This window comes from Athene cunicularia, assembly GCF_003259725.1.
Source record: "Athene cunicularia isolate RWA chromosome 5 unlocalized genomic scaffold, athCun1 chr5_part3, whole genome shotgun sequence".
Classification (NCBI taxonomy): Eukaryota; Metazoa; Chordata; class Aves; order Strigiformes; family Strigidae; genus Athene; species Athene cunicularia.
This window is the reverse complement of record NW_020799103.1, coordinates 8627587-8651211: the sequence shown is the minus strand read 5'-3', so window position 1 is coordinate 8651211 and position 23625 is coordinate 8627587. Positions and strand designations below refer to the sequence as shown.

At 36.2% G+C, this 23625-nt stretch overlaps 1 protein-coding gene across 12 annotated transcripts in view; it reads right to left on the bottom strand.

Moving 5' to 3' along the window:
* The window catches only part of PPFIA1 (PTPRF interacting protein alpha 1), a 59641-nt gene extending 36022 nt beyond the window's left edge, over nucleotides 1-23619 (bottom strand). For all 12 annotated transcript variants that reach the window (XM_026850752.1, XM_026850759.1, XM_026850761.1 and 9 more), the window contains exons 1-5: nucleotides 22682-23619; nucleotides 21308-21571; nucleotides 1964-2065; nucleotides 1148-1312; nucleotides 206-280 (exon numbers count right to left, since the gene is read on the bottom strand). In XM_026850752.1, coding sequence (XP_026706553.1) covers nucleotides 206-280; nucleotides 1148-1312; nucleotides 1964-2065; nucleotides 21308-21571 — 606 coding nt within the window. In that variant the 5' untranslated portion in view covers nucleotides 22682-23619. The remainder of the gene's footprint in view (nucleotides 1-205; nucleotides 281-1147; nucleotides 1313-1963; nucleotides 2066-21307; nucleotides 21572-22681) is intronic.
* Nucleotides 23620-23625: the final 6 nt, after the last annotated feature.

Below are 23625 nucleotides of genomic sequence, written 5' to 3'. Positions count from 1 at the left end.
GTGGGTGGGTTCATTTTTCCTTTCCTGCTCTCTCCAAGTGGCTAAATTAAACATTATAGTTATCCCAGATAGAGAGGAAAAAAAAAATTCAAAAACAAGAAGTGAAAGTGAACTTTAATAACCGAATAAATTACTGTGTACAAATATTGACTAAACACCCACAATGCACACATGAAGTCATCATCTTTTTTTAAAAGAAACCTACCTCTTTATGCGTAGTACCTAGTTCTTCTTCCAATAAGCTACATCTTTCAAGTGCTACTCGTAACCTCTCCCTCACCTGAAAAAGTAATTTCAAATAATTTGAAATCATTCAGATTAGAAAAATCAATCTGACTTATTGCCATTCCCTTTCAGATAATAAACGACACTATTTCCATTACACTTAAAGAGCTACTTAATCTTGAGTCAGTAGTAATTATAACATAGGCTACGAAAAACCTTCCAGAGAAACAATTCATATCTTAAAATCTAGCTTTTCTTTTTTAGTCATAAGTAAATCATATCTCAACATGACCTGTACATTTAGCCAAGAATTAAACAAATCCAGAATTTGCTTACCCTTTTGTAAGGTAGAGTGTCTATGCTTTTGCTTATTTACAACACAGAAGAAGAAACAGAATTCTACTTAAAATAATTTGCCAGACTTTATGTACAAGGTTAGGCAAACTATGAGTTGGCAGCAAAATTCAGTCAACTTTACCACTTGCATATCCTGCTACCAACACCAGGCACAAATGAAGGGTGGAGTCCATTGAATTCAGCTCTGTTTTGTACAACAGTGTAAGCAGATTCCTCTCCTCCTGTTCTCTCTAGTCCATTTCTTGTACTACATAATCAAAAGGCTAAATCCTGATATAATACAGGTAACAAAATGCACCCATTCCTACAACAAATATGTTGCCCCTGAACCACCTTTAGTTTACATTAGGGCAGTTAATGAAGTACTAGAATAAACTACAGCACCTTGCTATAGTGTGACATTAATTTAAAGAGGGCAGTTACTGATGCAGTTATAGCAAAGACACTACCTTAATACAGAGAAAAGTTCAGAGAACCTCACTTCTACAACTTCAGTAAGAATAGCTGCATGGTCCATGCAAAAGGAATAGAAGACGAGAAGACATAAGCTACCACATTTCATTACCTTTTCATCAAGGGCTTTATGGTGTTCAAATAAAGATTTTAGTGCTTTGAGAACTTCTACTTCACTAGAAACTCCTGCTGGAGACTGAGCTTGTCTCTTTACAACAGTCATTCTGAGAGACCGCTCATGCCTGGAGACAAGACACTCCAAATGTTCCAGTAATAGCTAAAACAGAAAAAAAGGAACAATATTTATCTCTGTTTGACATAGCTGCAGAAAACTCTGCCTCCTAAAACATCAAGTTTTGAGTACTAAACTTCGAGTCTGTGAGTACTGTATCAAGCATAAGGACCTGTTTTCAACATTTCACCCATGTCAGAACTTGTATCAGAGCTAACACATTTCCTACTACTCTCTCAATCTTACTTTTTAAACCGAGATTTCTACTTAACCAGTTTTTTTGGATCCATCACCAATCTGAGGAAATGAAAGCTTTTCAGTAGGATACACAAAGGAAATGCTCTAAATCGGAGAGCAACTGTTTTGCCAGCAGCTTACACTGAAACAGATCAGTACAGCTTGCCCGTTCCATTCCTCTGATCTCAGGTGTTATATGATTACAAAACTTTAACAAGAAGAAAGCGGAATGACAGGTAGCAGTGCAGTTTTACAAACTTTTCCTGATTCTGCACAGCAGTATTTGGAGCTGTGTGTAAGCTTCCAAACTTTCTTAATCAAAACACTGCAAGCTTACAGGGGATTCATGTGCAAATATCTGGGAAAGAACACTTTTAGCTTTTCCAATTCAACATTCATTGTTTTCCTCCCTGTAGCTGGATGTTTTAACAATGGTGATCTTGAAGACAAGGAACTAACCCTTGTATTATTTCTTTCTGCTTTCAGCTCAGCGATTTCTTCTTCCCTTTCAAGCAGCTGCTCCCTGCATACATTTAGCTCTTTTGTAAGTGCTGCAAATTCCTGAAATAAACCAGACAGAAATACAAGCACATCAAATATCAGGATACAGTAAGAGTGGATTCACATGAACACTTGACATGATTTCTTGAAACATTCATTTTAGATGTCTAAAGCCAATACTGCTGTATAGTCATGCTAAGCAGGCCTAAATTCACTTAAAACAATTACACCGTCAACTGTAAAGACAAAAGATGTTTGACCAGTACTTTTGAGAACTCTTTGTCTCTCAAGGCAAATATCTGAGTTGGCATATACCTGGTAAGTGAAGGGAAAAACCTATTTGTAATGCACTTTGTTATTGTTTCCAAAAGTTGGGGTTTGTTTTGAATGACTGCTGAGGGAGACATGAAAAAACAGAGCACCAAGTATAGTAAAATACAGAACCAGCAAAACATGACAAATTGCAAGTCAATATTTATTGAGAGACAATGCATAACCCTGGCATCCACCAGAATACACAGGTTACTTCTTTATTACTGAGTATTCTGCAAGCTTCACCACTGGAGGACTTGAACCTTTACCTGTACTCATCTCCTTAAGCTACACAAGGAATTTCATTTATACCTACTTTCAAATCTCACAAAACAGAGCTGAAACAGTCCTTTCCCCTATAGTCCTGCTAGAAATCTCAAAGGATTAGAATCAGAATTTTCTGAAAGGCAAGCCCTTGGCCTTAAAGCCCTCAAAAGGCTTTCCCTACAAATTCAATAGAGCTTTCACCAAACAGAACTCAAAGTAAAATAGTACATACAGTGAAAAGTCATCAGGGAACAGGAATTAAGCTAACTCACATCAGTTACAGCATGTTTATTACTACTGTCAACACTGAGACTAGTCAATATTAAAGAATATATTTCTACATCTTTGGGTTTCTGTCAGGAAGGTACGATTGTACTGAGTATCTGAAAGAGCCTCTACACCCTACACCATTTTCACTCTCTATCAACAGCCTCATCAAAAACACTCAACATAAAAGGTATTTAAATTTTCTATCAATTTAGTGAGCATACTCAGAATAGAATGAAAGATGCAACTATATACCAGATTTATAAGCAAATACTGAGCATAACCTTATTTACCTATTCACTCTGGCAAAATTTAAGTCGTAATGTAAACCACATTAGAAAGTTTTATTAACAGTAAGTGTGAATGCAAACAAGTCCATGCTTTAAAAGAGGGATCTGTAGGAAACAGGGGAGGAAAAAACCCACCCTTGTGACATCAACGCAACTTAGGACGTGAAAATAAATACGCATCAGTCACTGCAATGGCCATTGACCACTTCAGAAGCGTTTGTATAAGAAAACATTGAAATACTAGTAAATAAATTAGTCTTCTCTATTGTCTAAAATATAGACAACACTAATAAACAAAAGTGATGTCTAATAAACAGTAGATTAGTACAGCTGAACTTGTTCATCTTGTCTTGATCATCACAAGACAAACGGCCATCTAACAACATAATACTGTGGAAACACACTGTGTGCACAAATGCTGCTTCTCTAAATTTTCCAAACTCTGCAAGATATATTATTATTACTATATATATAAGTAAAAGCTTAAGACGCAGCTATTCTGCAGTAAAATTCAAAGTGACAGAAAATACATGCTTATAAACAAAAGGACACATTACGTGATTAAACTAGCATATCTGCAAATTCTAACATGCAGATAAAATAAGCAGACATAATCAAAAGACAGTCTACAAATGCTAAGATTAATGTGGTAAACTTTATTCTAAAACATACATGTGACTGAAAACAGAAAAAATATATTGCACAACATACACCTATAGTGAACTCCTTTGGAATTACTAATGCATTAGGATTTCAAAAGTTACTATGAAAAAGACAGTAATACCACCATCGCAGATGGAGGCTCCGTCACCATAATCCCTCTTCCTAAATAAAAATCTGTTCATTGGAAAAAAGATTCAGTATAGTCCCTCTAGTTAATCAGCAGATGACTGCAAAAAAAGCCTTAATTTCTTTTCCTTTTATAATTACTAAAATAAAAAATTTGATTTCCTTAACATAGTTAAGAATTACTACAGTGAAATATGTGTGTGAGTGTATTTTACTTGCATCCTTAAAAAAACCCTGGCCAATTATTTTCAAGTAAAAATCTCTGGAAATACACTTATTAAAACAAACTGGTCTGCAAATATAGCTACTGGAACTTTTAAAAACACAAAAACTACAGAAAGTTCCTGAGTGCAAGGTAAACCAAGACAGGAAAAAACCTACTTCAAGCATCACAGCAGGTGACAGAAAAACTGGCTGAACCACGAGCTTTCCCTGCAGAATGCACCTTTGTGTCCAAACTTTTCCTGTACCTTTCAACATCCCACCTGTGGGTGCTTTCAAGACTCCCAGGCAACTGATGGCACACATCCTTTTTGCTCCAATACAAACTTAGGTAAACCAGAACACGGTTCCAAAGTTGCAGTTCTTCACGACCTTCCCCACTTATCTTTATGTAATTGATAATTAAGTACTACTGAAACTACTAGAAGTACTAATAGACTCAAAGTATTTGCAAAAGAGCTCAATATGAATTTATTTTCTTGGTGGTGCTTTTGCCATTTTCAAAATAATTTAAAAAGCCCTCAAAATACAAACATCAAAATTTACAATCATCAACATTACACAGTTCTCCAAAGGACATCAGACTGACATGGAACATTCTATATTTTTCCAGTCTCTACCTCAAGTCTTAGGAACAGGATAAAGAAAGCAGTAGACAATCAGGCACTGTTTCATCATCCTTTCTCAACTTAAAATCAATGTATAGTATTAATGTACTTTTCCTTATCTAAGACACCTATGAGCCTCATCTTCTGAAAAACAGTTGTATATTTGAAAGGAAGCCTTAAAATTATTATAGAGCACACAGTTCTATTTCATTTCATTCTTGTGTGCAAATAGAAATTGTAGCACAAATATATCATAATTACAACACAAACCATCACACTGTCAGATGACCCAAAAAAGAACAATGCACACAGGAATTTATATTGCTGCTGCATAAACAGACACGTATTCCTGGCTTTACATAATACCTCCATTGCTGTTTGTTTTGACAAAATATGGTTGCTTTGAGTCCCAGAAGCTGCCCAATAAAGAACACTTGAATGTCCTTAGTTTCAGTTGACACTGCCAAAAGACATGTCCTTTCTAGTTTTAATACTTAGCTTCAACATAAACTATTTGTGATTTCCTCAAGCAGTTCAAAAGGAGAGAAACTATTTGCAAGTTTATCATCTCAAAAAAGTTTGAGTTGTTTCATAATTTCTTACTTGGCATTAGATGAATGTACAGAATGAATTAAAGGAAAAAGAAAAATCCTGAGAAACTTTTCTACTTATCAAAAAGCTGTATTACTTTTCTGTAATTAAGGAGAAGATTGAGAACATCAGAATGAAGTTGTCCCCTGATTCTAGCTGCCATCAAAATAATAAATACCCAACTCTGAGGACTGACAAGAATGGGATTCAGAATAAGCACTTTAGAGCACTTACAAGAATCAGAGTGCCAAATATACTAGGTAAATAGCTCCTTTTGATTAGAACATACTGAAAAACACCCATATGCTATATTAAACTGAAATATTTACTGAATAAAGTATCTTTCTGAACCAACTGAATCATTCCAGATATGACACTCTTGCTGTCAGAAATAAACAACAAAAAGTTAAACTGAGCAAGTTTGTTATTGTTCAGTAATACATTTTCTGGAGGTTTTTTAGTCTGCAAATTCCATGATTTTTAAAAGCAATAGCATTTCTTTTATATCAGCCTTCAAAACCAACCTTCAACCTTCAGTATTTTAGAGGCCACAACATAAACTTTCTTCCAAAAGTTGGATCAGCTCACATGTAGCTGACAAGCTGCCAGCCACTTGGTTACTTGCGAGACCTCAGTCCCAGAACATTACAGCTTTCAGGGAGCAGGTTCTCTTCATGTTTATTACAAGTGTAATTTATAGGTTCCACAGATACATCAAAAACCAGTAAATGCTACATGACAAGAAAGAAAGTATGTAACTTACAGTAAAGTCTGAAAGAAACAAAGGTAATCCCTGAAAGTCTATTAACATAAACTGTGTATCAGGGATGCTCTACAGTCAAAGAAGTTTGCTTGGAATTTGCTCAAGCAAAAAAATTTATTCCACAATAAAACACAATACCACGCTTGAGTACATAAGGAATCTTGGATCACAGGTAACAACATGACCAGAAAGGATTTAAAGGATGAAAAAATACAAAAAAAACCCACATATTTTAAATTCATCAAAGAAAACATTACTAAATACTATTAAAGTAGTATCTTCTGGCAATAGGAGGATGAAGATACAACTGTTGCATCTTTAGGAACATCTCTGCCAGAAATATGTGAGTGGAATCTATCTGTTTAATCTTCAAGTAATACTCTTACTGTCAACATTCTCTACTGTAGCCTGCATATCAAACCCCCCACTCAAAAGCCTGAGAAGCTGAAGAGAGCATGAGAACAACTGAGGAAAGTGCAGGCCATCCGGGATGAGAAACCAACGGAATCTGAAGTTTCCACCATGTTATTTATACTACATATGAACCACAATTATTCCAAATGATGCATGCATGGAAATGACAAATATACAGTCTTAAATCAAACAATCAAAGAAAACCTAAATCTAAGTTTAACAGGGTATTTCATAACCACTTCATTTTAAGCCTAAGGAGTTTAGTAGCACGAAGTTACCAATATCCCCATTACGTTTGGAAGTTCCTAGCAAGCAAATTTTTGTACCTCAAGTCACAACAGTTTAGTGGTGTGGGTTTTTTCAAGCTAGAAGCCTCAATTATGAAATAGTTCAAGGATAGAGTTAAAACCAAAAAGAACTGTAATGTTTTAATCATTAAATCCAGGCTTCCAAGAAAACACAGTTACACACACTTTTAACAAATCCAGAAGACAATACAAATTGTGCTTTACCTGTTCTGCATAATAAATCAGATTGCTTTCAACTTTTCCCTATCTCTGGCATGTGCTAATGGGAAAGAGAAATGTCAGCATAGAGTGTGTAAAGAACAATATTTTGCTTTTCATCTAGTGAAATTGATTTCTAACACCTATCAAGCAGCCTGGATTTTCTAATCTAAAACCACAAAACTTATTTCAAGCATTATGAGAATCAGTTCTATGAAGTTAGTTTATCTTTTGTTCTCAAAAACCCCAATGACTTAAAAGGGAATGTAAGAAAATGCTTAAAGTAATATTAAAATATGGTTATGACAAACTCTTGTGTTTCAGAGCACTGACAGGTTTTTCATTCTTGAAGTAACTGCTTTTCCAACTAGAGCTAACTACCCACCAGAGTGAGAATACATTGTAGTTTATAATGTAATTAATATATCGAACTCCTTTCCTATTTTTTCTTATGCATAAGATGGTTTGTAACTCAAAAGACCATTACCAAAACAGAGGTCTAAATTTCTTTGCTATTAAAAAACCCTTATATATACTGGCATTAGGGTATTTTTTAATGTTTAATACCGCCTTTGGTTAACTCTCAGAAGTTTGAATTTTCCTTGACTCAAAAAACATACCTTTTTTTTCCCCTCTAGCAAAAACTGTAACACTGCATGAAAACACTCAAATGAACACTGCTGCCAGCTGACAGTCAGTGACTAATACTAAACCTGAGTGACTTTTTATCATTCTAGCCCTCTTTTCTAGTACTGTATTCTTCAAGCTTACTTCTTGGTTTGACCTATCTAGGTTTTGTCATTAACACTGCTCAATCCTAAAAAGGCAATTAAGTTCTAAAGTGTTTACAGTTGCATAATGTTATTGCTCTGGAATGAAACTTGCTGTTTCCAGTCCACTTTCGAGCTGAAAGTAGAATCAACTGCCTAGCTTGACAAGTAATGAGCAAGAGCGCTCTTAACTCACAGCCAGTAGGTACCATGGTAATAAATAGGTTTCCAGTTACCATCCTGAGTTTCTTAAATTTATGCACAGCATTCACTGAGGCTGAACTACAAAGCACTAAATCCCGACTTCATTGCTAGGAGCTTTCAGGAAACACTGCATGATGAAGTGCAAGAAAACATAAATGAAGAAGGGTGGTATTTAGCAGCTTTGCAAGAGGAATGCAAAAGTAACACGAAAAGGGAGACAGAAACATATCAGTTCCATGTTCCTTCTCCTGTAGCACATTTCTGATAGACATGTCTTATTTGGGGTGGGGGGTATAAAAGTACCAGAACACAGCTGGATCCAACCTCTCACTCCTTGAAGGATAAGAGGTTTTCCTTTCACCACATTAATCAATGCTCAAACTTCATACATGCTACAGAAGAGTTTGGAAAGTGAGCCTGTAAACCCTAGTACACAGAGCAAGCACAGGTAGAAGACTGGCAAACAGGAGCCACCTACACTCAAATCATTAACTACAACCTGTATAAACCACACAGACTAGCAAAATCATTACTGCCTAGACTCTTGCATTTAATTTTCTCTAAACCCAGCAAAACAGAGCTGTTATGTATACAAGTCTAGGGGCAAAGCCTCATGCAAAAAATGTATCTGTGCATCACTGGAGAGCCAACAATCACTGATTATATACCATACTTCATACAGCAAGGTACACATGACAATCGCTGAGCATTTTCCAAGCTCCACCATTAATTAGACCTATATACACCACAGTGAATACAATAATCATCTATGCAACAAATAATCTCTGTAAGATTGTTTGCTGGTAATGTGCCGGAAGTCCAAAATAAGCCACAGCTACAGCCTACGACCTCTTTGTAGGTGTGTGAAATTAAGGAAAGAGAAATGAAGTTGTTCAAATAAGTCAGAAAATTTCATTCAGTTACTCCTCTTTCAGCCTAACAACCTGCAGTTTGCTAAGCACCTTCCTGTAGGCCAGCTTGCCTTGTAATCTTGGAAAAGCTAAGTATCCATAATTTCTCCAGGTAGTTTGTTAATCTTTTCATCAACCTCAATAAATCACTGCCAGCATCTGAGGCTTGTTCAAAGTATGGCAGATCACCCAGAGTGTATTTTCAGTTCAGTTAATCCAGAGTGGACACAACCCATTTTTACCATAGCCTTTTCAACACAGCCTTTTAAACTACTTCTAAAGCTACAGATGTGTATCAAAGATTACATATTGAACCACTGAACAACTATACCAAAGTACTTACTTTTTCCCAAAGGCTTTCTCCAAATACTCAACTGGGGGGGGTTACCTTGAAACTTAACAGAACACACAGGATTAACAAGAAATGAACAAACTGAACATTAACTAGAAACAACAGTTTCTAGTTTCAAGCTATTTTCTTCTCATGTCTTTGTACAATACTTTTAAAATGCTGTCCCTGCTCAGGCAACACTGTGAATATTTTGAGTAAGGGAGTCCAAAAGTAGAACCATTACAAAAGCTGTAAGATAACAGCTGCCTAGCAGCAAGCATAGGAAATACAGAAATACAGCTCTTCAGACTTGCATGCAACTTAGCATCTATTCATATGCAATGGTGGTAGAAAACCTTCCATCACATTGATAGAATCTCTTCATTGTGGTGGTTATGCAAAGAATTCCACCTTAGCTGATCTTGGATGTACATGAATACGTTCCCTGAAAGGGCAGATGCAGGTACAGCACTGAAGTATTCAAAACCATACCAAGCTTGTTCAACTTGGAAAAATGTACAAGATCAGCTAAAATATGTATCAGGAAAACTTTAGTCATCATTGAAAAACAGGCTTTTCAACTTGGGATGTGTCTTACTACTTTGTGCAAAACTGACTGTTGAGACTGGTCAGTAACAGAACAATCCCTTCCAATACTCTACTAGTCCAATTACCAATATTTCAGGAGGAAAGTTTACATTAACACAGAAATAAGTTTACAATACTTGAGGGGCGTTAGAAAAACAAATGCCTCTCAGTTACCCTCTGAATCAGTGAATTCTAAGGGTTTCGCAATATGAATTACCACATTCCTGCACCCCTAGCCTAGTCCTATTTTGATTAGTAACTAATACATTAAGTAGTAGCACAACTTCTTAGTTGTAGCTTTAGGCATCTCCATTTTTGGAGTCCATGTCAGTGAAGAAACCTACCCACACCCATACCCACTGTGGCAAAAGGAGAATACAGTTGTACTTAATTAAAGAGGAAGAATCTTGCATTACCAGTTTGACAAGGTATGGGACAAAACCAGACTCCATCTTTAATATGACACTGTAGAGATTTCATTGAAGTTTTTCCTCTCCACATAAAACTGGTCAAGATTTCCTGGGAACCCATACAGGATTTCACAGCATACAGTGCTCCTCAAAAATGCCAAACCATAGAACAACTGCAAGATATGCTGAGAAAACTTACAAGTTCAGAATTTTTCCTGGAACCCCCTATTACGGAAGCTGAGCAGCTACTACAGAAGCTACAGCAAGATCTTTTTAAGTTGTAAACAACACTGAACTGTCAGTTTCCTTGGGCAAGAAAATTATTTTTCTGTACATGAACTCAAAACATACCACACTCAAAAGAAAAAACACAATTCTGGCTCTGCTGACATTTAATATTAAATTCTTACAACTTCTATGAATTAAAAATGACTTAATCCTAAATACTGTGCTCTACTTAAAAAAATTAATCCTCACATGACTAATACTTCACTATTTTTTAGAAATAGATCCAGGACAAGATCCATCATGCATGATTATTTCAGCGACAAGATACTTCTGCTTGCAAAAACTGTAAGCAGCAGCTGAGGCAGTGCCCTGCCCTATTCTAATCATTCATCTTGGCCTCTAGTTGTCAGGTTTAGTTCTGTGGCTAGTAGTTGTAAAGTACGTTTTTCACACTATGTTAAAAGGGAACGCTTGGGAATATCTGAATAAGGCTGGCCAAGCCGCCCTCATTAAACAAGCATCAACATGTACTTCCCCCTCAGTGCTCTCCTATTATATATATATATATTTTTTTTTTTTCCAAGTGATGAACACTTCAGTCTTATAATTTCAAACTTGTTTAAGCAAGTAATACTCAATGAGAACAGATACATGTCTTCAGCAGGAAAATTCAACTTACAGGCTCTTTATATTTTGTTGTACTCTGTCACTCCAGTTTACATACTAAGCAAGTTTACTGAAACTAAATATATCCAATTCTCAGTATTCAGAATAAATGCAACTGGACCATTCTATGGAAAAGTTGCTCAACTTTTACAGATAAAGGCAACTCTAAATCCCATGCAAAAGGAGTACAATCTCAGGCGTTAGAACAGACAAATCTGGTATTTAAATACAGAAAAACTTAACTCAGCAACGTAGAATAAGTGTCAAAGAGTTGGAGGTGGGGGGTGTTAGGTTTTTTTTAGCATTCAAAGTAATTTTTTGTCTGCCACATAAGATATCCATAATGAACAGTTCCAAACTTTGTAATACCTTAACCCAAAAAGCATGTTACATCACAGAACAAAACCAGAGATATGAATAAAAAAAAAGGGAAGCGGGAAGAAAAAAAAAAAAAGACACACAAGAACAGTCCATGAATAGGCTGTAGCCAGTAACAAAAGCTGAAGCGTAAGATGGAATGGTGAGGAACCTGGTCTGAGGAGAGGAGGAAGCCCCTATTCCACACTGGGCTACAAACAAGGGAAAGACTACGCAACTGGGGAAACTCTGCAGCCTCCTACTCAGTTGAGAGAAAAGCATGCTTGGCCCATTTCTCCTCTACTACCTCCCAAGAGTTAATCTTTTCTAAACATTGCACAAAATACAGAGGAGTGTTACATAGTCTCTAAAGACTATAGTTCCAACCAGGGATCACAGTTACACCAATGCAAGTATCAGCATAAATAAGATTACAAAGGGGAAAAGGACAGCTTCCTTCCTGCATGGTCAAGCAGTGAGAGCTAAAATCCTAAAAAGTTTTTTCATTTCCACTTTACATGAAGTAATTCCAAGATTTTTTAAAACAACAGCTCAGCTTTTGGAAGATAATGTTGTTGAACCACACCCTCAAAAGACATTCTGAAAACTCAAGTTGCATGTTCTGAAATAAATTGTTAGATGCACCTGTGCCTCCTGTTCTTCAACATAAAGCTAAAAGTGTGTTAGGACCTTCCAAGCCTTTTCCCCATGAACTACAAAAAGGTGATAATACTGCATGAAAATATATATATATATATATTACTGAGGAACAAATTTTTTAAAAAAAAAAAGATTCACAGTGGTATCCCAAGGTATCCCTGAAATTATCTAAATAAACTTTTAGTCATTCACCCAAATGTAATAAAGGAAATAGAGAGCTTTGAAGAGATTCTGAAGTTTACTTAAGACATGCATAAACATGTGAAAGTCCCAACCAGATTCACCATACATGCAAGACAGATCTCCATACATGCTCCGCTCTTCCAACCTTGGTCTGTCAGGTGTAGTCATCCTTTACACCCGTAACTAGATTATGTGAAGAACTTCTAGTACTACAGGTAACTCTGAGCAACAGAATCCATTTACATTTTTAAATGACCTTTGATTTGGGTCAAAAGTTTCATTTATTTCTGGGTTTCCAAATAAAACCACAAAAGGTAGCCCACGTCTTAAATCCTAGAGGCAAGAGATTCAAGCGTAAGATGTCAGTCAGGACTTTAAATATGATACACAACAGAACCTTAAAGAATATAAAATTACACAGAGTTCAGGTTCCACTGGGAACAGTAAATCCACAAGTGCTATTCAAGCACAAACTACAGTGAAAAGCACAGCTAGTAACAGAATTTAGGTCCAGTATTATTCATTCATCAAGGTTAACGGAGACTCATGAACCCCACCATGCTACAGAGCACTGTCCTGGCTAGCAGATTTTCCATTTATGGATAGGAGTGCAAAGAAAAGGAAAGTTATGGCTATGACATTCTACTGGCAAAAGTATATATTGCTATATTATTATTATTGACAAGCTCACATAAGACATTTGAGAATCCACAATTTAAAGCCTGCCACTGATCAATACAGAAGCCCTTTCAGATGCATATAAGCAGAATTCCCTTTTTCTCCAGTTTTCTTTTATAAAACAATTTTGATTTACACAATGGGAAAACTTTCATATCAAGCATTCTGTGAAGCACACAATAAAACAAACAAGCAACTCCACTTTCAGGTATCTCTCCCCCGTTTCAGTGGCTTGTTTCACAAACATGCTTGAAAATTTAGAAATAGTACTGAAACAGCCTAATAAAATTGGTTACTATTTACTGAGACAACCGTAGATCCCGTACCATTAAAATAATGGTACTCTCTTTATTGAATGAGCCCTCTCCACATTAAAGACACCACAGATTTGGGCAGGCAAAATTCCTTTTCAAGAAATTCTGGACACCATTTCTCATTACAAGAGATTGTTGATATTAAGACAATGATTAATAAACTTAAACTGCAAGGTAGCTTCTTTACAGGAACATTCATAGTTAGACCTTTCAGCTATACATCAAGCCAGTCTAAACTTTGTACAGGTCAACACAAAAATTCTTTGGTTAAACTGAATGTGCTAAGGTGGTTTTGTCTTGTGGGGTGTTTTTTTTAACTATGCAAATTATTCAGCAATCTAAGCTTAATTATTTATATCCTTATACTGTGTGCTGTTCTGTAAACTTGAGGTGGGGGGAAAAAAATCTCACTTCTTCTGACAGTAAAGAGTTTATTAACCTATGTTCTACATTCTTTACCCCTTTTTACCAGAAATTCTACCCTGTAATTCTTTATAAAAGCTAAGCATACATTTAAAAATTGTTTCCCTATGCATAATTTAAACCGAACAGAACCAAATTCCATATGTATTTATATGGCAGGTCAGATTAAAAAAAAAAAAAAAACAAACCCACAAGCACTGTGCTTCAGAATATTTCTAGACAATTGAATGTGAAACAGAATTAGATACCAAACTACCATCTACTAGCAGTAAGAGTAAGGCGCAACACAGCATGACTCAGAGCATACCCAAATACAGACTACTGTTCTGCAGAAAGGAAAAAAAATTTTTAAATTTAAAAACCAAAAATCAACGTGTTTTCCTATCACAACAAACAGAAAACATTTGTTTATTCTCCAAATGGAAGCTTATTTTTCTCCTCAACAAAACTACAAGGAGGTGCATATCAAATTTCTCAAGCTTTTTTCCACATGGCCCTTTAAACAAGTGATGGCCCTTGTTTAAGATCTGTGCTGAAGATACCCGGTTATGTCTAATACTGGTAAAGTAAGGATCTTTTAATTAAGGATTCTTGGATCACTTCATAGAAGTTCTAAAACAAAATATTATTTCTAAACATTTCTCTTTCTGAAAACATAACTATAAAAGAGAAGAACCACAGGAAAAGATACGTTGACTGTTCTTATTCATATGTACCCATCAAAAGTCATAGTATATTTCAAATGCAACCAAAACTGTATTCCTATTGAGATTTTCACTACAATCTTCAAAAACTGTATCCTGAGTAGACCCGAACACAAACACATGAGCAAAGTTCAAGGCAGTGAAACAGCAGAAGAGAAGATTAAGCAACAAAGCTTCTCTTAAAAATGTTACAGCTCTAGCCCCTGTAGGAACAGGCCACAGAGCCTTGTCACACAATCAGAAACAAAGGAGCTGATTTTCAGTAGAGCTTACATGAAACCCAAGGTAAAGTCTGAAATAAAGATCATAGGCAAAAAACAAGTTAATCAAATATTTACATCAATTCAGAGAGAACCTAAAGGAAAACAACACATCAGAATGAAACTGAGCATTAACAAACACTGTAATCACAGTAGTCCTCCAATTCTGAACATACGAACTAGGGAGAGTAATCTCCTCAAGTGACCTAGAGATATGTGTTCAGCTCACTACAAAACCAGCTGGAGTTTACAAAATGCAGAAACAGTATTTCTGTGCACTCCTGTGAAAAAGTCAAGTTGAATAAAAAACTTGCGCTACTCGAGAGCAAAATAATTATTCCTCTTTCAGCCTGGAGAATGTGAAAACATTTTTCCTGGCAAGAATTGCCACACGTTTCCACACTTACACTTGGGGAATTCACAGGCAGGCATACAAAAAAACCACACTTGAAAAGTTACGAACACGCAGATTACCTGACACACACACACAATGCAGATTTATCCCTTCTCAGTATTTGTAGCTTGAGATCCATATGCACAAGAGATTATGATAAGTATTTTCTAATATATGTCAACAGATACCAGTCAGCCTTACAAACTTAAGTGACTTAAGCTGCCTAAATTGCTAAAAGCAGCTTACATGAAGACCTCTATATTCCTTTAAAGCAGAAAAGCTAAAAGAAAAAGCAAAATTAAGTTAAAGTGTGAAGTACATTGAGTTCTGGGATGCAGTGCTAATTTAGCAATAGCAAAAACCAAAATTACTAACAGATAGCTAAAATGGTCTCTCCAAAGATTCAAGTTCTCTGATGACATTGTTAACTATAAGCGATCTACACATATGAAAACACAAACATGTACTCTCGATTCTATGATCAAATCCTATAGTGAATAAAACCAATATCCATCTCTCTTAAATAAATACCAGTGGATGTTAAAACACTAAGAACCTGGGGGGTGGGGCCTATTTTAAATTCATATTTATCCTAAAAAATAAAAACCCAAGAGATTTCTTTAAAAAAAAAAAAAACCAAAAACCTAGGTGAAAATGGCAACTGTGTAGCCACATAGAATCTTTTAAGTCTTGCAAAGAAACACCTTTAAAGTAGTTTTCAGTTAGACTCTTAAAAAGAACAGAGAAAAAACAGAAGGGCTTGCGGACGAAAAATTCTCAGAATACCAAAATACGCTACCTGTTGTACAAGATGCTACAGGCAAGTTAGCATAGATAAGTATGTATGTGAAGTTCACCTGTTCTAAATATACCATTTATTTTTAAAACAGCTTGTTTTGATTACAGCTCTTTTCCACTCAAGCTTACATACATACAGCCTGTTAGATTGCAAGGTAGACTACTACAGCACACCAAACATTAATAAACCTATTATCAGACATTTGTACATAGTAACAGAAGGGTAGGAAAAAATAAGCACTAGCTCATCTTTCAAGGCTACATCCACTATTAAAAGCAAACAAAATGCATTTCTGTTTAGTCACCAAAACATTCTTCCTACTAAAGAAAACAAAAACTATAGTTTTTGATTTCATAAAATCTTTTTATTAAAGTTATTGGTGGGACATCATAACAGCACTAAGGTCATCCTCAAATACAAGAAATCTTAAAATTAATTCTAAATTTAATCTAGCTAAAAGGTCTATTTATAATCAAGATAATCTAAATTAAAAGTACAGTATAAACAGCAAGTTGCTAACAATAAGCAAGCAGATGTCTGCTGGGTAGGGTGGGATGTTTCAATAAACAAACTCACCCAAACATATTTAAATGAGAAACTAAGAAGTCAGAGCAACTGCTAGAAACTTGGTCCTCAATATATTGCACTATATTATTTAAGTGTGGTTACTCCTATTTTTGCCCAATCATAGAACATACTTTCAGGTATCTTCATATCCTGAAGGTTTTGGACAAAAGCTGTCTGTTTCTGCGCCTTGCAAAGATGTTAGGGAAGTTGAGTTTTACTGATAGAGCCAGTGAAGAACTCCGAACACTAACTCCTATCTCCATCTACCTTAGCTAAAGACAAATCTATCCAGTAATTTACTAACAGTTAAGAGCCAAGTAAGATTTAGCAACTGAAATTCAACATAGAAGAGACTAAAATTGTCGGAAAATGCAATGGAAAGAGTCACGTTCATCATTGGAGGATATGGCTGCTCTGACATACATTTGCACATCTGAAATCCTTCTGGATCTCTACCATTCCTGGACATAGAGCACTCTCCTGAGATTAATGTCTGTAATTTGGAAGCCAGTACCACACCTTGCCAGAGCAAGAAGCATAAGCTATGTCACCTCAAGGCTGAACAGTTGTGAATATTGTAAATGGAGTTGCACTTAGAATGCTAAGGAAATTTCAGTTGCTGCAAAGCTTGGCAAGCCCTTTACTTAATGTACTTTCTGCAACTGTGTTCTTCATATTATGTACAGTTCAAATCCTCATGTCTACATCTATGACATCCTGTATTATTTAAAACTTGTCTGGAGGAAATCCAAACACCATCATTACTGAAATGGCAACTCAATTCTTAAATTCATCGTTGTAAAACAATACCAGGGCAGTCTTTGGACCAAGTGTTTAGATATTTCTTGCATGTGAGACATGGAACAGTATTTCTGAGATTATCTAAGGAAGATCATTCTAGAAGCATACCTAAATTTAACTGAATACAAACATAAACAGACACACTATTTTTAACTGAAGTGTGTAGTAATAATAAAGTATTTACTATAGATAGAAAAACAACTAAAGGTCGCCTGCTGTGGACTCACTTTAAGATGTGATGGGCAACCTCATAAAGCCAAAGCCAAACCAAAATTATAGGCAGCTTTCTTTGCGCCACATTTAACTCCACATTACAGTAGATGTTCTTATTTACACACAGACACACACAGCCTATGACATAGTTCTCATCTGCCCCTATATATATGTTACTGAACACAGACTTTCTCAACAGGACTATCAAACACAGAAAAAACTTGTAACTTTTATTTTACCTTGCATAGAAATGAAAATAAAGTATGATAAATTTAAGACCAAAAGATCAGATGTGCAAGGTTACGATGGATCTTAATAAGTGTTGCTGTATTTCAGAAGCATAACATTTGTACATCAGCTTGTAAAATTCTTAGCATACACGTTAAATTTTCATCTGGAAAAAAGTTGCTATGAATTCATCAACTGTGCTTTTAATTGTGCTAGGTAACAGAGTAAACGAAACTCTAGTCTTCTCCATCCAAAACAAGCATTTACAGAAACATCTACATTAAATTCTACCAGCAAAATGAACCCTAGCCTGCAACACCTTAATAGCAAGAACTGGTATTCACTTAGACATCACCTACCTTAAGTTCAAAATTTAACTTTCAAACACAGTAACATTCTGTATGTTTCACAGATTAACTTATAAAATTTAAAGCACACAAAGCCAGAATTTTGTAGAATACACTCTAGAAGGCACATAAAGGCATAATTAAATCCACTAAGACCTTTATTAAATCATAACTGAATGTGTTTACAGTAAAAATAAAAGTTCTCTAAGTTCTCAAAATAAAAAGTTCACTTTCATTTTTTCCATGAAAAATCCTAGGAAGAATAAAATTAATTTGAAGTTCTGGCAAAGCAATTTGATTTCATCAAGTTCATCTTCCAAGGTCAGAGTACAGTTTGACTAGGGTAATTTGTAATAGAAGGTAACTCCCAGAAAACAAAAAGCATTGCCAAGAATCCAGTTATTTTGTCAAGACAACGCTGATGTATTTCATTTCCAGCTGCCCATACAAGAAAAACTTGTCAGTTTTAGTCTGTGTAAATGTAATGCATAAAGCACATCTATGTAAGATTAGAATGCTTTTCTCTCTGTTAATTAAACATCCATAACAAAAGTCTTATCACGCTAAATAGCTGTTTCAGGTTTATGTGAGCTAGAACTGATGCCTTTAAATTACCATCTGACCACCGCACTACGCTAGAGAAGTCTACTTCTCTGACACGTCCGAAAATGCACATCACTGCTGCAGAAGAAAATGTATTTACTTTTATAATCTACAAGATGTGCAAATACACAAGTACCAATTTGTTATTTTGCAACCATATACACAACAGTATGAACCTCTTCCTTATACAACAGAAACTCAGTGAATGTAAGGAATTAAGTACAGGGATGCCATTAGCAATTCAGTGTCTTCATACTAAAAAGAAATTAGTTTTGGTATAGAAGAAATTAGTTTTGGTATAGAAGAAATCAATCTGGCATTCCTTCTTTTATATAAGTTTCCACCAGTCATCAGAATGGTCTAATTGGCTGATTCAGCTAAATATATAAAATAGGAAAAGTGCACAAACAAACAATTCAATTCTCCTTAAGATAAAGTACTCCAAAATCAACTACGAAGACATGTTACAAGCTACACATCAAGTCTGAGGGAGAAATAATACATTGGTTAAACAGTGATTTAGTAATTCATGCAATTATACCAGTATTTGTACAACTAAACTGGTCTTCAAATCCCTCTCTACTGAATAGAAAACAACTACTATGATAAAAAAAACCTTTAAAAAATGTACACTACCAAATCACTTCTTTCCTAAAAAAATGTAACACAGTTGTCAGTAAATTTAAAGTTATCCTGCTTCTACCCCTCCTTGAAATCCTCAGCTAAACAATGGGTCATTTGAGACAGTAGTTCAAAAGAATGCTCAGCTTGAAATAATTAACAAAAAAGTTTGAATAGTTTCAAATATTATAGTCACCAACAGTTTTTCTAGTGAAGACTTATTAGAATTTTAGGGAAAAAATCTCACATTGTTCCACCTCATCAGAAACTCACCAAAAAGTAACTGACTCTTTACAACAACAACAACAAAAAAGTAAAAAATAGAAGTTATTTCTGATTGTAGCAAGAGTAATTAAATATTTTTGACTTTCGAAAGCACTATCAATTGTCACCTTCCACCATTATTTGAGCTTAAGCACCACTGAGGGGAAAATTGGCACAGTTTCACACCACCACAACAGGTTTTTTTCAACAGCAATCTACAAAAATGCGTACACTGCTATATATCTATATAAAATTGCAGTAAAATTTCTCTCTCAACTGAACTGAGACTTGCTTTCCTACAGATTTCACATGAAACCATACAATTATGACATGCTTGAAAATAGGAATTTTTAAATGCATTAATCTTTTGAGAAATGTTTAGCAAGAGATGTTTACTTCTAAGTAGCTTACTAGATTTAGGAAGGAAGGAAAGCCGAGAACTGAAAAGGGAAGAGGAATAGTACAGTTTATAGCTTGGGTGACTCTACTCGGCCACAAACTCAAGTATAACAGTTTACAGATCATACAATTGGTTAATGGCATCCATTAATGTAGCAGACCTGAAATAGCGGCTAAAGAGAAGCCACAATTATTACAACAGAAAAACAAAGAATTATTTTTGCCTGCAGCACATGATTTAACACAGGGAGCAGCAAAGGTTGGAATCTTCTCCTTTCTGATTTCCATCACACCACTATAAGACAACTAGATTTACATGTATTACACTTTTTAGTTTCTATCCCTGAGTAATTGGCAGTACCGATTACCATACCAAAAGTGATTACATTATAATGAGAACAGTGGAAACAGAAGGGCTTAAAACTACGGTTTTAAAGGCTATAAACAATAACTACAATATTTAAGGATATGTAAACATTTGTAAAAATAGTAAGTACTCCTTAGAATAACGTATGCAAGTATAAAATCATCATGACATACTTGGGACAACAACCAATCACAGAAGAAAGTGCAAGGCTATCAACAGTTAACTGACATCTGAAAGCAGCCTCTGCTTTGCCTACAACCAAATGTTTTTCAAAGTGTTCAAAGTTCAGTTGTATTCTTTTTAACTAGAAAGAATAAAACCCGAGTTCTGTGGCCACCAATCACCTTTCCTAACTACCCACTACCTCCTGATGCAACACCTTTAGCACTACACCCTGTACGTTGGTACACTGCATCCTCCAGAAATCAATAATCAGCAACTCCTAGCAAGACCAAAAAAAAACCCCACACCAAATGTAAACTTTCCAAAAGGAACCGAGTTGAACATCACATTCAGACTTCTACACCACCATGACAACTCAGCGTGTATTCACAATGTAGCAATCAAACTTTTAAAGTTTTTAAATCAAAGTCCATAATGGTATCAGAATAGCTTGTATGTAATTCCTAAGCATATGAATTAATCAGGCAGTTAGAAACAACATAAAAAAATACTACTGAGAGAAGAAAGTCCGTCAAGTTCACAAAAGGATGTAGTCTCCACACTCAGGCTAAGCCAAAGAAATGCCAAAAACTGGGAAAGCATAGTGGAGAGAAAGAGCTGATGTTCCCTGCCTGCTCTGCTTTTCTAGCCCTCTCAAAATGAGCAAGCACCAACAGATACTTCAGGAAAATACTAAACTAGATTACTCTTCCCCTAACATAACCTGGCTCCTCAATAAATTAAATACAGAAAAAACCCACAAACCACCACAAAAAATACAAAAATTATTGAAAAATACCTTCTTTTCAAAATGTCCGTACCTGTGGAAGTGCAGTATTGAGCTGTCTCTGCAAGGAATCTCTCTCATGACCAACTTCATGTAGCTTGCCCTGGGTCAATGCTAGTGTCTCCTGAGTTTCTCTGAGTGTTTCCAGAAGACGATCCCTTTCTTCCAACATGGATACCATTAATTGCTCAAAATGGGAATCTGCATCTGACTGTAACGGGGAACCTGAACCATGGCTTCCATTTCCCCCAGAGGGAATCTCTGCCTCACTGATGGTTGGCATCACCTCACACATCATCTTGAAACAAAGTAAGACAAAACAAAGACCATAAAGTTAAGTCAAACAAATCCAAACAGGAAAAGCAAAGCAACTTTGGATACTGCCTTAATACCAACTTAGCTTTCCTAATGATAGCATCAGCAAAGGTTGCCAACACCTTCGTGTTTGCCACTATTTCATTAAGACTGCAGGAGAAAAGGTATACAATCAAGGTATACAATTTAATCAGGGCATCACTTCATAATGAGAATCTTGTGACTTCTTGCAAAACCAGATTTTTACAGCTATGTTTCAAACTGTGATCTCATTTTTATGGATTTGTATTTTTGTTCAGAGTAAACTGCTGCTGAGATCTTTAAAAAAACAAAGATAAGGCATGCAGCACGCCATCAAAAATTATACACTTAAAGCAGTAACTGATTACACTGCATATTTTGAGAATCATTATCTGCTTCCAACGCTTGAAACATAGAAAGATAGTATCTAAAACAGTACTTTGAGTTTATGCTGGATGTAGAAAGTCTATGCATGTAAATGAGTTGTGAATCGAAATAGTCCAATTCAGGAGATACACATGTAAAGGAAGATAAAAAGCAAAAAATTCATTATGAAGTGTTAGCAGCTGTCACTGTGGATAACAAAAGCAAAGGTAAGTAAAAATAATTAAAGGCAGAGTATGAATACAGTTAACAATGCAAATTTAAGTACCATACTACTGTTAAACTGGAAGGCTTTTTAAAAGACCCTAACAGATCCTTACAAGAGGCTAAGGCATCAAGCTTTTAAAAAGCATGGAAAAAATCCCACTAATATAATTACTGCACACTCTCACTGAACCACCAAGACTTCTGAAGTTCTTCAGACAGCCTCTCTCAACATCAGAACTACAAGAACATAAGGCAAAACAGAAAAAATAGTTCTCAACCTCTCAGGTACTACAAAGTTTGTTCTCAGCCTTAAACTTCACACTCATATCTGAACATTTTAAAGAACAATCAAACTGATACAGAGCCTAACTGCAGAACCTCTCAATCCCCTGAAAGACTTGGAACAGACTGAAGTGCTTTGTAACATTTTCATGCATGATTACCGTAAGCCCTGTATTTTCAGCACCACTACGTTATTTACCTTGCTCAATAAAATAAAAAGGCTTGGAAAACAGGCCCCACGTTTCCTGCAGTACCAGTTCTTCTGTTTTTAGTAGGTTTTTGTTATGAAAAAAACCTTTCTGATTGCAAAGCATCCATTCAGCTCTAGTCCAATGTCTATTTAATTCAAACACCCCATGCACGTGAAAACAAATAAACCTGACGAGAAAAGAGCAGATCCAGTAAAAAACAGCATCAGCTTCAGCTAACTAGCCAAGTCCTCAGAAAAGAAGAATGTGAAAATAAACTGTCTCAGCTTCCCATCCCTCTATTACTGGTCCATAGGTCCTGCAACAGCTGGGATAGGGGAATCATGTGCTGAGAAAAAAAAAAAAAAAGTAGTCTGATGCAGTGGTGCAACAAGCTTCAATAGTTCATCGCTCGTAAATTCCACTCAGGTCACAATCGCGTTATTAAACAAAGTATGGACAGCATGGGAAAACGGCACTAGCTTTCTCGTAAAGGATTTGGAAAAGCCTCCCTTCTTTTCTCTTCTATTAATTCCAACGGGAGGCTCTCCTTCCAGTTTCCTGAGTCTTAGTTCAAACATTTATAATCCCACGAGCAAGGCGCTGGTACCGCTCTGGAAGGCGAGAAGGGAGACCTGTTGTTTCCTCCGCGTTAGTCCTCTACCCGCTCTCGCCCCGGCCGGTCGCACCGACGATGTTCCGGAACCGAGATATCCAGCCGAGAGGGGTGAAAGAAACCCGCCGAGAACGGAGGCAGCGCCTGGGAAGCAAGGCCCCGAAGAGAGACGTGGGCACCGGCAGCTCGCCGCCCGGGGCTCGCCGCTCCTCTTCCCCGTCGCAGGGCCCAACAAAGATGCTGGCCGAGGAGATGGGGCTTTTCTGCTGCCCCCCGCCCGTCACAGGGAGCACCGGGCCGGGCACGGCCGAGCCGGGCCGGGCAGGGCCTTCCTCCCTC